General features: G+C 31.3%; 1 protein-coding gene across 2 annotated transcripts in view; it reads right to left on the reverse strand.

The window, feature by feature from the left end:
* LOC127701133 (uncharacterized) overlaps window positions 1-14,722 on the reverse strand; it is a 131,195-nt gene that overhangs the window by 78,159 nt on the left and 38,314 nt on the right. For both annotated transcript variants that reach the window (XM_052204924.1, XM_052204923.1), the window contains exons 8-16: window positions 11,760-11,921; window positions 9,668-10,826; window positions 7,682-7,744; window positions 7,002-7,067; window positions 6,071-6,136; window positions 5,590-5,653; window positions 3,773-3,886; window positions 1,148-1,336; window positions 732-863 (exon numbers count right to left, since the gene is read on the reverse strand). In XM_052204924.1, the coding sequence (XP_052060884.1) occupies window positions 732-863; window positions 1,148-1,336; window positions 3,773-3,886; window positions 5,590-5,653; window positions 6,071-6,136; window positions 7,002-7,067; window positions 7,682-7,744; window positions 9,668-10,826; window positions 11,760-11,921 (2,015 nt within the window). The remainder of the gene's footprint in view (window positions 1-731; window positions 864-1,147; window positions 1,337-3,772; window positions 3,887-5,589; window positions 5,654-6,070; window positions 6,137-7,001; window positions 7,068-7,681; window positions 7,745-9,667; window positions 10,827-11,759; window positions 11,922-14,722) is intronic.

A 14,722-nucleotide genomic window follows, 5' to 3' on the forward strand; every position in this document is an offset into this window, starting at 1 on the left:
ATGCAAACCAAAACTCTAATTAGAGATAAGTGTGTGATACAGCTTTAAAGCACAAAACCTAACAGTTTAGAAATTTACAAAAACATGTCAACCTTTACAAACTCCTAATTTCTTACACTAACCTTCAGAATTCATGTGCCTGATTTATAGTTTTATGTTTTCATTTGACACATTTTATATATTTTTTTATATGTTCTCAATATCATGTGGCAAAATGGTTGAAGCATTACTGAATAAATTCCCAATCAAGTTTTGAAATAATTGTCATGCTGAATTACAACTGACAAGATTATTTCACAGATGATTACAAAATTAAATGACATTTTTCTCTTACAGTTTCTTAAATATGGATCCACATATGCACAAGGACTAACAAAGTACTATCTTTCAACTCTGTTTACACAATATAAAAATTAACATATACAAGGACTACCTTGGTAAATTATATGTACTGGACAATTGTGTTTTCAATGAACACTATCATGTAATGTTAAAGCACAGCTTACATACAATTGTTTATGTCTTGTGAAATTCAAACTTGTTGTTCAATAGCGAATGTCACATCAATGTATAGGGCAAGATACATCTTGAGTGTACTGTATGATTATAACACTGATAAGCTATGTATATGTAGAGCCAAATAAGTAATTACTTATTTTAACTAACCATTTTTATTACTTATTTCGATTTCAACTAACCCATTTTTATTACTTATTCCTATTTTAACTAACCATTTTTAAATCTTCTCCTGAGCCATATAGTTCAATGATTCGGATCTTTTTGTCTCCTTGTAACAAACCATGAGTAACACATAACAAGTGTCTTACTTTCTTCCAAGATGGCACCAATACTACAGCATATGGCTGAAAATTAATATAAAGTACATGTAGTTAACTAATTAAACTGGTTAGAGTGGAAACTTTGATAAAAACTAATCTGAACAATTAATCAGGGTTAAAATTGTATGCATCAAATAATGTATAACAAATACAGCAAAAAAATACTTTTATAACTTTCAATTTTTTTAATTCTAATAAGCATGATAAGAGTTTTAATAATTTAAAGGAAAACAAGACCCTCCTAACTTCTCCTTTTGCACAATAACTATCTTTGAAATAATCTTAATTTCAGCCCTACATAAACTTACCCCTGGTCCTTTAGGCAGAGTAGCATACCTCCCAGTGTTGAGTATCTGGGAGATAATAGGAATTAAGTAGCCTAGTGTTTTCCCAGAATCAGGGGGAGACAATCCAACAAAATTCATTCCACGAAGAATACATTTCCAAGCATAAGCCTGTATAAGTCTTGGTGCAGGAAAATCTAATTGACGTAATGCCTTTAAAATAGAAAAAATTTTGTTATCAAAGTTTTCACTTCTTATTAACAATAGTGCTAAAAAAAAAAAAGGAGCTTTCTGATTTAAAGCACAGGCATTCTAAAAATAGCAATATTAAGCATATGATGATTAAGAAGTATCATTTTTATAATGAGAGTAAGCTTTTAATAATTTCTTACAGATATATTACATAATTATGTAAAGTAAAACTTAAGTTACGATCTTTCAACCGAGTAGAAACTGCTAGGCTGGTGTAAGTACTTCCCCTCTCTCCTGAAAGGCAGCTCTATTTTAACAGCTTTTCAGTATACATGTAACACACGAGTGCACACGCTGAAATTCCTCACCTTCTTTACTTGTCATGATTGACTCTAAACTGAAAGTCTGTAATATGAAGGTTTTACTACAAATATTACATAAACTTAACATTATCAATGATCAATGTAATTGAGGTTAAGGTTATGTGAACCCTGCCATACAGACATATACACTTTACAAACATACCATTCGCCAAATACAGTTAGCCTTTTGCTTATAGTATCTGAGAAACAGATATAAACATGAAAACTTAATATGACCAATGCACCATGAAAATGAGGTCAAGGTCAGATGAACCCAGACAGAAAGACATGTTCATCTTACAATTATTCCATACACCAAACCTAGTGGCCTTATTGCTTATAGTATCTCAGAAATAGACTAAACCTCCTAATTACAAAAACTGAAGATTGACCAATGAACCATAAAAATGAGGTCAAGGTAAGATGAACACTGCCAGACAACATTTTCACCATGCAATCATTCCATACACAAAAGAGTCTACCTAATGCTTATAGTAGCTGAGAAACAGACATAACTGTGAAAACTTAATATTGACCATTGAACCATGAAAATGAAGATCATATGAGACCTGCCAGACAGACATGTACACCTTACAATCATTTCATACACCAAATACAGCTGATTTATTGCTTATAATATCCTAGAACAAGACCAAATAAAAAATAATAACATTGACCAATGAACCAGAAAGAAGGTCAAGGTCAGATGAAATCTGCCAGTTGGACATGTATACCTTACAATCATTCTATACACTAAATGTAGTTGACCTTTTGCTTATAGTATCCAAGATACCAACTTGATCAAGAAACTTAACCTTCACTGATCCATGAAATGAAGTAAACGTCATTCGAACAATGTCTGATGGACATGTAAACCTTCAAGGACCCTATATACCAAATATAGTTATCCCATTACTTATAATAATTGATTATTTCACATGACAAAAAAAACTTTACACTTTTTCAAGCAGTAGCTGAATCATGAAAATGAGGTCAAGGACAATGAACATGACAGACAGATACTTAGTAACATAAGGGCTTACGCATCTGCATACATAGAATGAAGCATCCAGGTCTTCTAGCTTCTGAAGTTTAATGCTTTATACAAAAAATTTACGGCGTCACTGTCACAGATTTATAATCCCTATATCTCACATTCTGTGACTTTTGTTGCAGCGAAAAGAAAATACACATGAATACAAATGATGTTAGTGAACTGTCAATAATAAGTTAGATACTGTTCCTTACTATAAATAACATGGGAGATTATATGTATGTAGGACTAGTACTGTGAACTGATGTTGTACTCTGAACCGCGATGGTCATGCTGAAGTGCGATGGTTTCACGCTGACGTGCATTTTTGATCACGCCGAAGTGCGATGGTGGTATTGTGACGCTATCTTGTTGATAGCTAATGCTGAAGTGAAATAGTGGTTATGTTGAAGTGTGAAGGATTACATAAATCATATTTTCAATGTTTTTCATGTTCGCATGTCGAAGTACAAGTCAATTTGTTTGTTAGAAGGAGCTTTTCTGGTTTTTTATTTAAAATATCCAAAGTATAACCCGTTTAATTCAAAACAGTCATGCTAAAAAGTCATTGCATTTCCAGTTATCACTGTAATGGTGTAATGTACATTATACTTTGTAAATAGCTTAGACAAAAAAAAAAGCAGTCATTCATACAATGGCTCCGAAATTGATGCTACATACAAAAGCTATTTTCTTTTAAAACCAGTACCAATTACAATGACTGAAAAAATGTTGTAGTTGTTTGAGATGCGAATATACTTCTTGGCTTGTCAGACAAAATAAGTGAAAAATCTATACAGCTGCTGTGAATCAGATCAAGGAATAAGATAGGTCATCGATGTTTTTTACTCCAACTGGAGAAAACATTGAATGTTTAGTATTTATATATAACTTATAAAAATTTCAAGCTCTCATAATAATTGGACATCTGTAAATTTTAAACTAGCCATCACAAGTCTTATAGACCATCGCACAAATAATTTGGTAGAAACAAACAGGGACTATTCCAATGTTTCTCTGTTCTTATGTTTGTCTTTAATATGAACCTGTTACTATAGTTACCTCTCTCATTAACTTGCCAATAGGTGCATCTTTGAGATCAGTGATAGGATTAATTCTATCAGCACTATGGACAAGCACCTGGTCTAAGTTATCCATTCTAACAGGCTCTATTCCCTGAAAAGGTATCAAGGCAACATACAGAAAACATGTTCCTTAACTTTTTTTTCATGTTTAAGTAAGAAATTTTTGTTATGAATTGATACCACATATCCTTTTTTTCCTATTAAAATAACAGTAAAAATTTCAATTTTTAAAGCATCAAATATTTGCATTTTCATATTTTTACAGTACTTAAAGAGTTCATTCAATACAGAAGCATGATGGTTATATTTTTTCATCAGACAAAATTACCATGTGAAGTTATACAGCATGTAAACACCACTTTTATAATTTAACAAGCATTCTGAGAGTATTGCATGGCAATACATAGTCCCCTACCGGTTAAGAATTCATTGTACTGAAACAAAATGCTAACTTGATCTATAACTTGTCATGGTGTAAACTTTATAACAAATATCAAGTCACTATCTTCAAGCATGATGAAAAAAAGTGTGGAAAACTGATTATTTGAGTGAATTTTCTAAGTCCAAGGACCATAACTCTGCACAAAATGATCAGGCCGGAACAAAATACGAACTTGATCTGTAACTTGTCATGATAAAACTATATGCCAATTATTAAATCAATATCTTTGAGCATGACAAAAAAAAGTGTGGAAAACTGATTATTTGAGTGAATTTTCAAAGTCCAATGACCATAACTCTGCACAAAATCATCTGACCGGAACAAAATTCAAACTTGATCTGTAACTTGTCATGATAAAACTATATACCAATTATTAAATCAATATCTTCAAGCATGACAAAAAAAGTGGAGAAAACTGATTATTTGAGTGAATTTTCTAAGTCTAAGGACCATAACTCTGCACAAAATCATCAGATCGAAACAAAATTTGAACTTGATCTGTAACTTGTCATGATAAAACTATATACCAATTATTAAATCAATATCTTCAAGCATGACAAAAAAAAGTGCTGAAAACTGATTATTTGAGTGAATTTTCTAAGTCTAAGGACCATAACTCTGCACAAAATCATCAGACGGAACATAATTCAAACTTGATCTGTAACTTGTCATGATAAAACTATATACTAAAATTCAAATCAATATCTTCAAGCACGAAGAAAAAACCTATGGAAAACTGATTTACCGGACTGATGGATGGACAGACAGACAGACAGACAGATGGAGTGCAAACCTAAAGTCCCCTTCAACTTCAGCGGTAGGGGACTAATAAATAATCATAAGTCATAATTATAAATTAACTGTTTACAAAACTTTGAATTTTTGAAATGCTAAGGCTTTTCTACCTCAGGAATAGATTACCTTAGCTATATTTGGCAAAACTTTTAGGAATTTTTGGTCCTCAATGCTCTTCAACTTCGTACTTTATTTGGCTTTTTTAACTTTTTTTGATTCAAGCGTCACTGATGAGTCTTTTGTAGACAAAACACGCGTCTGGTGTAAATACAAAATTTCAATCCTGACATCTATGATGAGTTTATTTAATCATTACATTATCACTGAGTAATATTTTAATTACATGTTAGATTATCGCTTAAATTAAGGCATAATTAAGGTAACCTATAGTTGTTAACTTCTATGTCATTTTGGTCTCTGGTGGAGAGTTATGTCATTGGCAATCAAAACACATCTTCTAATTTTAATATAAAAAAAAATTAACATTTAACACATGGAAATTCATGACAATTCATTAATATAAAACACTGACTTTATGACACTTTAATTCAACTTACCCTAAGTGAAACTCCTCCCAGTATTCCTGTTGTGTTACAGCTGGGTTTTAATATACTTAAAAGTCTGAAAATATATCAAAGGTTTTTTTTTTTATTATAGATCTCAAATAAAAGCATGTACTTTTTAAATCTTTCTACTTTTACTTTCATGTTTACCAGGAAGTTAAAAAAAATCTATTTTTAATTCTACACCTTAAGTTATCAATAATGTTAAAAATTCAATATCATATCATTTTGATGTTCTTATTATGCGATTGTGCAGCCTAACATTTCTTCAAAACTATTCTTAGTAATGATTTGTTTGTATGTTGTAATATTATCATAAGTATACACTGGACGTTAAGCAACCAACAATCAATCAATTATCATAAGTATATTATTACTGTAACAATAACATGGCTTGAAAAAATTTCAAATCCAGTACAGCAGATAAAAATACGAGGCAAATACTGGGAAAAAAAACTTCATAAATAAATCTTACTGATGCCCTTGCTGTTTACTGATCATATCAGCTCTTCGCTTTTCTTCTTCAGTCATAGTTCTCAAACTAAAGTAAAAATCATTTTTACAAATCTTTCCAACTCTGTATAATCATGATAATGTATCTATAAAATACTGTAGATTCATCATTACTTGTTGGATACCAATTTTAGTAGATTTCATAGGTACAGGTTAACCCCAAATTTAAATGTTCAATTAATTACAAATTTTCTTTTGGCTTGTTTGAAGACTTTGGCAAAACCAAGAAATTAAATATCCAGGAAAATGTCCCACAAAAAATAAATGAATGAACAGTACTTTCTTTATCAGGCATACATTACATTTATTTTTTTCTACCAATACGGTTACATGTAATGGAAGTTTATGTTTCTATGATCTAAAATAGTGTTGAAAGTGGCGTTAAACACCAATCAACCAATCAATCAATCAATCAATTTATGATCTAAGATTTTAAATAAATCTACAAAGCAGCTTGAAAATTTAAAAAAAAATAAAAATCAATTCAATTTATTAATTAGGTACCTTCATGACACCTTCATTGATATTGACTCTCTCTGTGAAGTATCAAAAATGACAGCTGTTAAAGTTTGTAGGATTACTCTAAGTTAACATATTCAACTTTGTATATGTACTCAGTGGTACTAGCTACATGTTGATATTAAAATCTGTTTCCATTGGAAAATAATTATCCTTATAGCTTGAATGCAAGGAAAACACAAATATGTGCATATTTTCACAATCACAATAATGCAATCCAGAAATCATTATTGGCATTTGGCAGGTATGAAAGTTCCTGACAGGACATGAATCTAATCTAAAATCAAAAAGATAAAATTGTTTTCCATCTAATTTCATTTACTGTCAGTAATTGCTTAAAGAAATTAGTACATCAATGACTTATTCCATCCTACCTGGGGGATTTCTTTTTGGATGGACTACACTCTGCTCCTGATGAACTGGCAACATCATCACTAAATCTGCAACACATCAAAAAAAGAAATACAAGACTCATTACGGTTTTAAACTTTTACTATATGTTCTTTTTGTGAAAAGAAGTAAAAAGATTGCAGGGTCATCAGATGCTCCCACATTTCTGTATTCCCATGCATTCATGAAAGAATTTTATTATCAAAGGCTAAAACTCATGGAAAGGATTGTTTATTTTGTTGAAACAAATGGCATAATCACAAACAAACATGCTATTACAAAACAAGTGCAAGCTATTGCTTACAAGTGTTGACTGTTTGTGCTTCTTTTGAGTCAGTTGTAATACTTATTTGTCTTGCCTGCAAAAAGGGTAAATGGGTAAGTCAACTTATTTTGCCCATACTTTTTTATTTGTCTTTAGACATTTTTAGCTGACTTCACAGCCATTTATTTTTGTGATTTTCTGTCTTTGTTAAAATATGCATACAAAAAAATATCCAAGTTTAACATATTCTTGACACTTTATATTCATGCTTTTTTTCTACTCAAGAAAGTTGCAGAAAAAATTACTGGCAAAAATGAGTTGATTAACAGTAAATGGGATGAACTATAACACAGTTATTATGATAAACAGTCATTTGACAGTAGCATATTGGAAACTTACCTTACAGATGACTTTTCTTTCTTTGGAGATTCAAAAAGATCCATTTCGGACATTTCTTCTTTTCTAAAATTCATTTTACAAGCTTTACTGTATTGATAAATAGATAATAAAAACTGCCTTTTAAAAGCAAGAATAAAGCATTGGATTGCATTTAAATTTAATTTTGTCTTTATTTTATTTTATTCAGAGACCACAGTCCTTACCCAATAGCAACTTGAAATATTTACTATGGTTTAAAGCTAAAAATGAAACATAGAAAAATTTTCAAATAGCCCAAGAACGCAGTTATTTTGTAGTGCATTTCTTTTAGACATTAAAGTAAAATTAAAAAAATCGCACCTGCTCTATCTCAAAAAGATTTTTACCATGTTTACAGTGTAGTGTACTACTTTTGGGACAAATAATATCAAGATTATAGAAAAGTCTACTAGCTCTAACTCAAAATATGGACAATTCTATGTTAAGGGGGTCTATAATTCAGTTTGACAGCTTCAGGTCTACTGATTTTTGACCTTTTTTAACTGGACCAAATCACTACTTTACATAACAATTCATCACCCACATTTTTTTTACCTGTAATTTCATCCCCTTACTTAATATTTCATGCATAAAATATAAAGAAATAAATTTGGAAAGTGTATGAAAACATTTTGCAAGTTATACACTGTCCACACTAGGGACTATATTCATAGACAAAGAAAATTGAAGGACCATAAATGTGTCCTTGGACCAAATAAATTCAGTAAAATGACTGCTTAACTTTAAATCCATAAGATTAAGGTATAATGTGTTTTATAATTTTCATCAGACACCATATTTCACATATATGTGAAATTTTGCAAGTATAAAAAATTATTATAGTGATTCCTTTACCAAATTATAAAAAATATTTCAGGGTTGGTGATAAAAATTAGGGTCAGTTGGGTTACCCATAAACACACATTTAAAAAAATATTTTGTCTTTAGATAGATTCTAGACATTTCAGATAGATTGATATGGTATGAACACATAATGAGATAATACATTTACTATAATTTTGAAATACAATATAAATGATAAAATACAGCATGCAAGTAAATATGTAATCAAAGAATCTCCTCTATTATTATATATATACATGTACAACATAAATATTTGTAGCATCCTCATGAGCACAGGACGTTTGTGCTTTTTAACATTTAACATGAAAAGGACATTTGATACACTTGTATTAAATTGACAGGACATTTGTGCTTTTACCTATAAAATCTTAATAACATAGTTGTTATCATTATGAAAATTAAATCAACTTATGTGTATTCCATTCCTCTTGTTTTCATTCTATTGCCTGGAAATTCCAAGGAAATATATCATCATTGTTTATCTAAGCTTACTTCAATTTGTTGAGATCAAAAATTGATTTTTAAACCAATGAGATATTTGTAGATCCCTGGCTTTCAAATGTATGGGCTTGGGTTTGAGCATTCCTGGTGAAGGTAAATCCAGAAAAACATTTCAATATTTAATTTTTTTTTCGTTTACAGTTCATGTTGACTTTAAAGAAAAAGTCATAATTTTTATTAGGAATTTATTTTAATTAGATGAAGTGTTGTTGTTTTCATCTGAAACAAGCACAGTGGCGAAAGATTCAGTCATTAGGACTCTCTAAGGAATACAAATTTTATTTGTGAAGTAGGAAAACGGTTATTTAAATTTCTTCCAGCCTGATAAACGAGAAGGGAAATCATAAAGCACCAACACTAAAATGGTATCATGGTACACTGAACCTTATTGTATTTCATATAAATCATAACTAATCATATTTATATTATTAATGCTTCATGGATACTTTCACATTTTATTTATTTTCTCCTAATAACTAAATAGTGAAATTTCCTGCCAAGTATATGGTGGTAAAAAACATGACAGACAAGAAATTAAACCAATCTGAAATATAAAATATGAATAGCATTTGACCATATATATAAATATCTCTTAAAGTTTACCTCATTTCGTGGTTTGTGTCTTGTTTGTCACTTCCTGTAAAAGTTACTTGTTGGTTCACTTTTAGAATTGATGAAATGTTTTTAGAATTATCAGTGTCACTACCTGATGACATACCGATTCTACTAAGAGCAGCTTTAGGTAAGCGACCCCTGGTCAAGGGAACATTTGTGTCATTCCTCAGTAAAGTGTCAATAGGTAGCCCACTGTTTCGATTTGATAAAGCTGCACTTGAGTCAGATTCTGAATCATCAAACTGTCCTGGGACACCTTTGTACACTTTTGGTCTAGCTCCACCACTGTCCAATGAACTGGACAATACAGGATTATCTCTTAATTTATTAAAAAGGGACATATTAATTTGAGGACTAGTTGAACTTTTATGATCAGAATCAATATCAGAGGCAGAACTTGGAGATGATGCAGGCAAACGAAAATTCATAGCTAATCGTAGAATATCTAATTGTCCTCTTCCCCTGCCTGTAGGTGGCAATGCAGAAGACACTGGGGGTGCACTTCCTCTACTTAAGGTCATTGGTGATGGTGATCTTCCTCTACTTAAGGTCAACGGTGAAGGTGATCTTTCTTTACATAGGGTCAAAGGTGAACTAGCCCTTCCTCTACCTAAAGTTATAGTTGTAGGTGATAAACTTCTCCCTCGTGAGAATGATTCAGTGTCACTGTATGAAGTATGCACTTGTAGATTATTTCTATTTATATTACTCACGTCAATCATGCCTGTGTCTGACACATTTCCTGACAAGGATGCTGCCCTTGAAACATATCTGGAATTTTCATTTTTTCTCTGAGATGTATTATCTTCACTTGATAAAGAATCCTTATAATTAGTTAAAATCTGTTTAAAGTCAGCACTATCTTCAGATCTTCTTTCCCTTTTTTTTGTGGGAGACATTTTCATTTTTGGAGGTTTACCAATAAGAGTAGAACTAGAAATACTCCTCCCCTTATAGTTTGTATCAGATAAATATTCTGGACCTGTGTATTGTTTCAGTGTTTTAGAATAATCACTGTCAGAATGTAATGGTGAAGGTGTATGATGCATTCCAAATATTTCACTGTCACTGAAACTTACGTCCTGCTTTTCGGCCAAAAGGTTCTGTAAGAATTTCGTATTTCTGGTCATTGTGGTTTTTAACTGATCTAAAAATGATATCAAACACCTTTATCATCATGGCATCATTATGAAAATACAGATCATATTACAGTATCCAAACCATACTGTATCTGATGGTTATAGCTAAGACAATTCTAAATGTATGATTATTATGATATAATACATAATCTAAAACATTTTATCATATGCTGACCATACATTAGTCGTTTGTTGATGTGGTTCATAAGTGTTTCTTGTTTTTTATATAGATAAGACCATTGGTTTTCCTGTTTTGAATTGTTTTACACTAGTCATTTTGGGGCCCTTTAAAGCTTGCTGTTTGGTGTGAGCCAAGGCTCAGTGTTGAAGGCCGTACTTTGACCTTTAATTGTTTACTTTTTACACATTGTGGCTTGGATGGAGAGTTGTCTCATTGGCACTCATACCACATCTTCTTATTTCTATTTAAGGATGATTTTTCCTGGTAATAATGTAAAATTTAATGACCCCTTTTTTATGTTACTGTTCTACCTTTACCTTGTTGATCGACTTTTTCAGATTATTGGCTGTAAAAGAATCTTGTTGTTAGGTAGTTTGTAATGTTATTTCAATATGTATAAAACTTCTCATTAAAATAGTACTTCATATCTGATATTTTACTTAATATTGCTGTACAACTGTCAATACCAATAACAATTGAAAACTTCTGTTATGTACTAAAGGAAGATAACTTATGATTTAAACCCTTTAGATGTGGATAAAAAATACCCCTCCCTACCCCAACCCCCACATTTTAAACATAACAATTTTTACATTATTTTTTTAACTTAAAATTTACCACAATAGAATTGGTAATGGGATCAGCCCTAATTTCCTATAATTTGTGTCACTATAAAGGACTCTAATATGGTTTTTACAAAAATTGGTACCTTATATATATTTAAAGAATTCTTACATATCCATTTTAAGCATGACCTTACCAGGAGCTATCTGACCATCCGTTTCATCAGTGACTGCATATTTTCTTGCAACTAGCAAATCATTGAAATTATAAGTTTCCCTGCCTTTATTGAGGTATAAGATAACATGCATCCTTCCAGTATTGTCTGTGTATAATACCTTAGCACTAGCCGACACTGATCCTGTAAAATAATATAAATTTTATGAACATGATTTAAGAAGTTACAACAGAAATATGCTATTGTGTTAGAGCCATTTAATTTAATTGTACATGATACTCACAAAAGGCACTTTCAAACTAAAGATCTGTGTAGCCCACCTAGATCTATGTACATCTTCAAAATTGTAGACTACTGTTTACAGTTTCTATCTATCTTATTTAGTTTTTGCCCAAAACACAAAACACAAGAGGGTAACAAAAAATTGTCATTTAAGGGCAGGGCTTCCAAAATTATTTTTAGCCAGCCGGACATTTTATATATTATCCCGATTTTAATCCCTTAAGACTAAATAAACAAAAGGCAATTATGGTATTCAGTTGCCGAGTTGGCCATCCCAATGATTGACATTAAAAAAAAAAACGATATTAAACTTTCTTTGATTCAAATTCGAAGTTCTGACGTAAACTGTTAAATTGGCAGTGCATCATTCGAAGTGTGCAACATCAGCGTACTTATATCTGCCTTAAACTCTTTATTTGTGCAAAATAGCGTTGTCAAAAACTTTAATTTCGTTTTTAAATCTAAACCGGATATTATCTTGACAATGGTAAAACATGGACTAGAGACGGATACGTAAATTCCGTGTACGTTTGCAAAGCATGAATGAGAGTACGTAGCTCTTTCTACGTTATTTCTTCAAAAAAATATTTGAAATAAACGTGAGGTAAAGGTATCAATGACAATTTAAACATTTTTTGAAGAAATTAGGATGCATAATTAAATTTCACACCTGCACACATGCGCACACATGTACTAGTTCAAACAGAGACATGTCTCTGGTTCAAACAACGTGGTTATGACGATTTTTCATGTTCACCTTTTTAATTTTTTCATCAAATCATATTTATAAACGTATTTCTGATAATTTAAATCTTTTTGACTAAATTAATTAGATGCAAACCGCTGAAATGTAAGAAAATAACTTTGAATAGACCGATCAATGTCCGGTTCAAAATAGTTTACCTGTCACCTGAACAGGTAAATTTCAGCTGTTCGACAACTAATTAGCCTTGATTAAAATGAGGAGGTATTAAAGTAGGGGTTGTTTTGATAGTACTTAATGATCATGTCACTTTTATGACCGGAAATGTGTGGCTGTTAAAGGCAAAAGGTTGGGTCAAAAAGATCGCGAATTATGTAAAAATGACCGTCTCTTAAGAAAGCCTTCAAAACTAAAAAGTAGATAACCGTTTCATGCTTTGCCCAGCCGGACTTTTACCGGACACTATACAAATGTCCGGAATATATGACCGTTTTGGAAGCCTTGTTTAAGGGCAATCACTCCAATCTACTAAATCTTTTGGCAGAATTTGACCTGATTGCAGATCTTGCTGATCATTTTTGTTATTAAAAGTTTCTATCTATCTTTTATAGTTTTCAAGACAATAGGCAAAAACACCAAAAAATGGTATAAATCGTCATTAAAGAGCAATAACTTCAATAACCAGTCGACTGAAGAATTCAGCTATTAGACTTATTTGTAGATCTTGTCTTGTTGATCACTTATGCTGTTTATAGTTTCATCTATCTATTGTTTTTTTTAAGAGTTTAGGCAAAAATACAAAAAATTGATAAAAATTGTCATTAAAGCACAATAACTCTAATGAGGAGTCAATTGATGATTTCCACTCTTATTGACTTTTTTGAAGATCTTGTCTTACTGATCAGTTTTGCTGTTTAAAGATTCTCTTTATCTAGTTTTCAAGATAATAGGCAAAAGGGAAAAACAGTAGTAAAATTCGTCATTTTAGGGCAATAACTCCTATAAGAAATTGTCCGACAGTTTTGACGTAGCTAAATATTAGGTAGAGCTCAACATTCTGAACATTTCTGCCCCAGTCAGATTTTCTCTATATATAGCAGTTTTCAAAATAATAGACAAAACTTAAATTTTACCCCTATGTTCTATTTTTAGCCATGCTGGCCATCTTAGTGTGCAGGCTGGGTCATCTTACACATTTTTTTACACTAGATACCCCAATGGTGATTGTGGTCAAGTTTGGTTAAATTTGGCTCAGTAGTTTCAGAGGAGATGATCTTTGTAAAAGTTAACAGACAACGGATGACGGATGACTGGATACAGGTAATTCTGAATAGTGTGTAGATTCAGAACAAGGTTGTATAATTCTCAATGGTGTGTTAATGAACAAGTTTGTATAATTCTGCATAGTGTGTTCATGAACAAGGTGGTATAAAAAAGATCATTTTGAGTTTTAAAGACACCAATAACATCTTATATACTATACTAGTGACTTAGTATATACTGTCCTTGATGTCAACCTTCAAATGTTTATCTCCTTTCATAGATAGTCATATGGGAAATCATCGCCAGTAAAATATTGCTTTTACTAAACCATTATTGTAGATCTATATGTCTCATTAGCATTAGTTTAGTGAAACAAAATAAAATAAAGAACATAGTTCATGTCTACCATGTTGCACATATTTTATCTGTCCAAGGGCAATAACTAAAAAAATTAAGAACTTTTTATAGGCAAGTTATTTTAATAACTTATTTTATGCAGACAACGGAAGTCATTTGCTTTGATTCTTATTTAACTTTGCCTATCCCCTACACTAGATCTCTTGTTGGTCAGTTTCTACACAACACGTCACAATTTTACACATTCTTGCTAATCAACACAATCGATAATTATGTAAGCAAGATTTTATTTGGGATATTATCAATTTTCCCCCCTCCATTTCCCTTTCAACACCTCTTATTTTAATGTAGACATATGTTTTTATACATAGGGTGATTT

The sequence above is a fragment of the Mytilus californianus genome, unplaced genomic scaffold (assembly GCF_021869535.1).
Source record: "Mytilus californianus isolate M0D057914Y unplaced genomic scaffold, xbMytCali1.0.p SCAF_5, whole genome shotgun sequence".
Taxonomy (NCBI): Eukaryota; Metazoa; Mollusca; class Bivalvia; order Mytilida; family Mytilidae; genus Mytilus; species Mytilus californianus.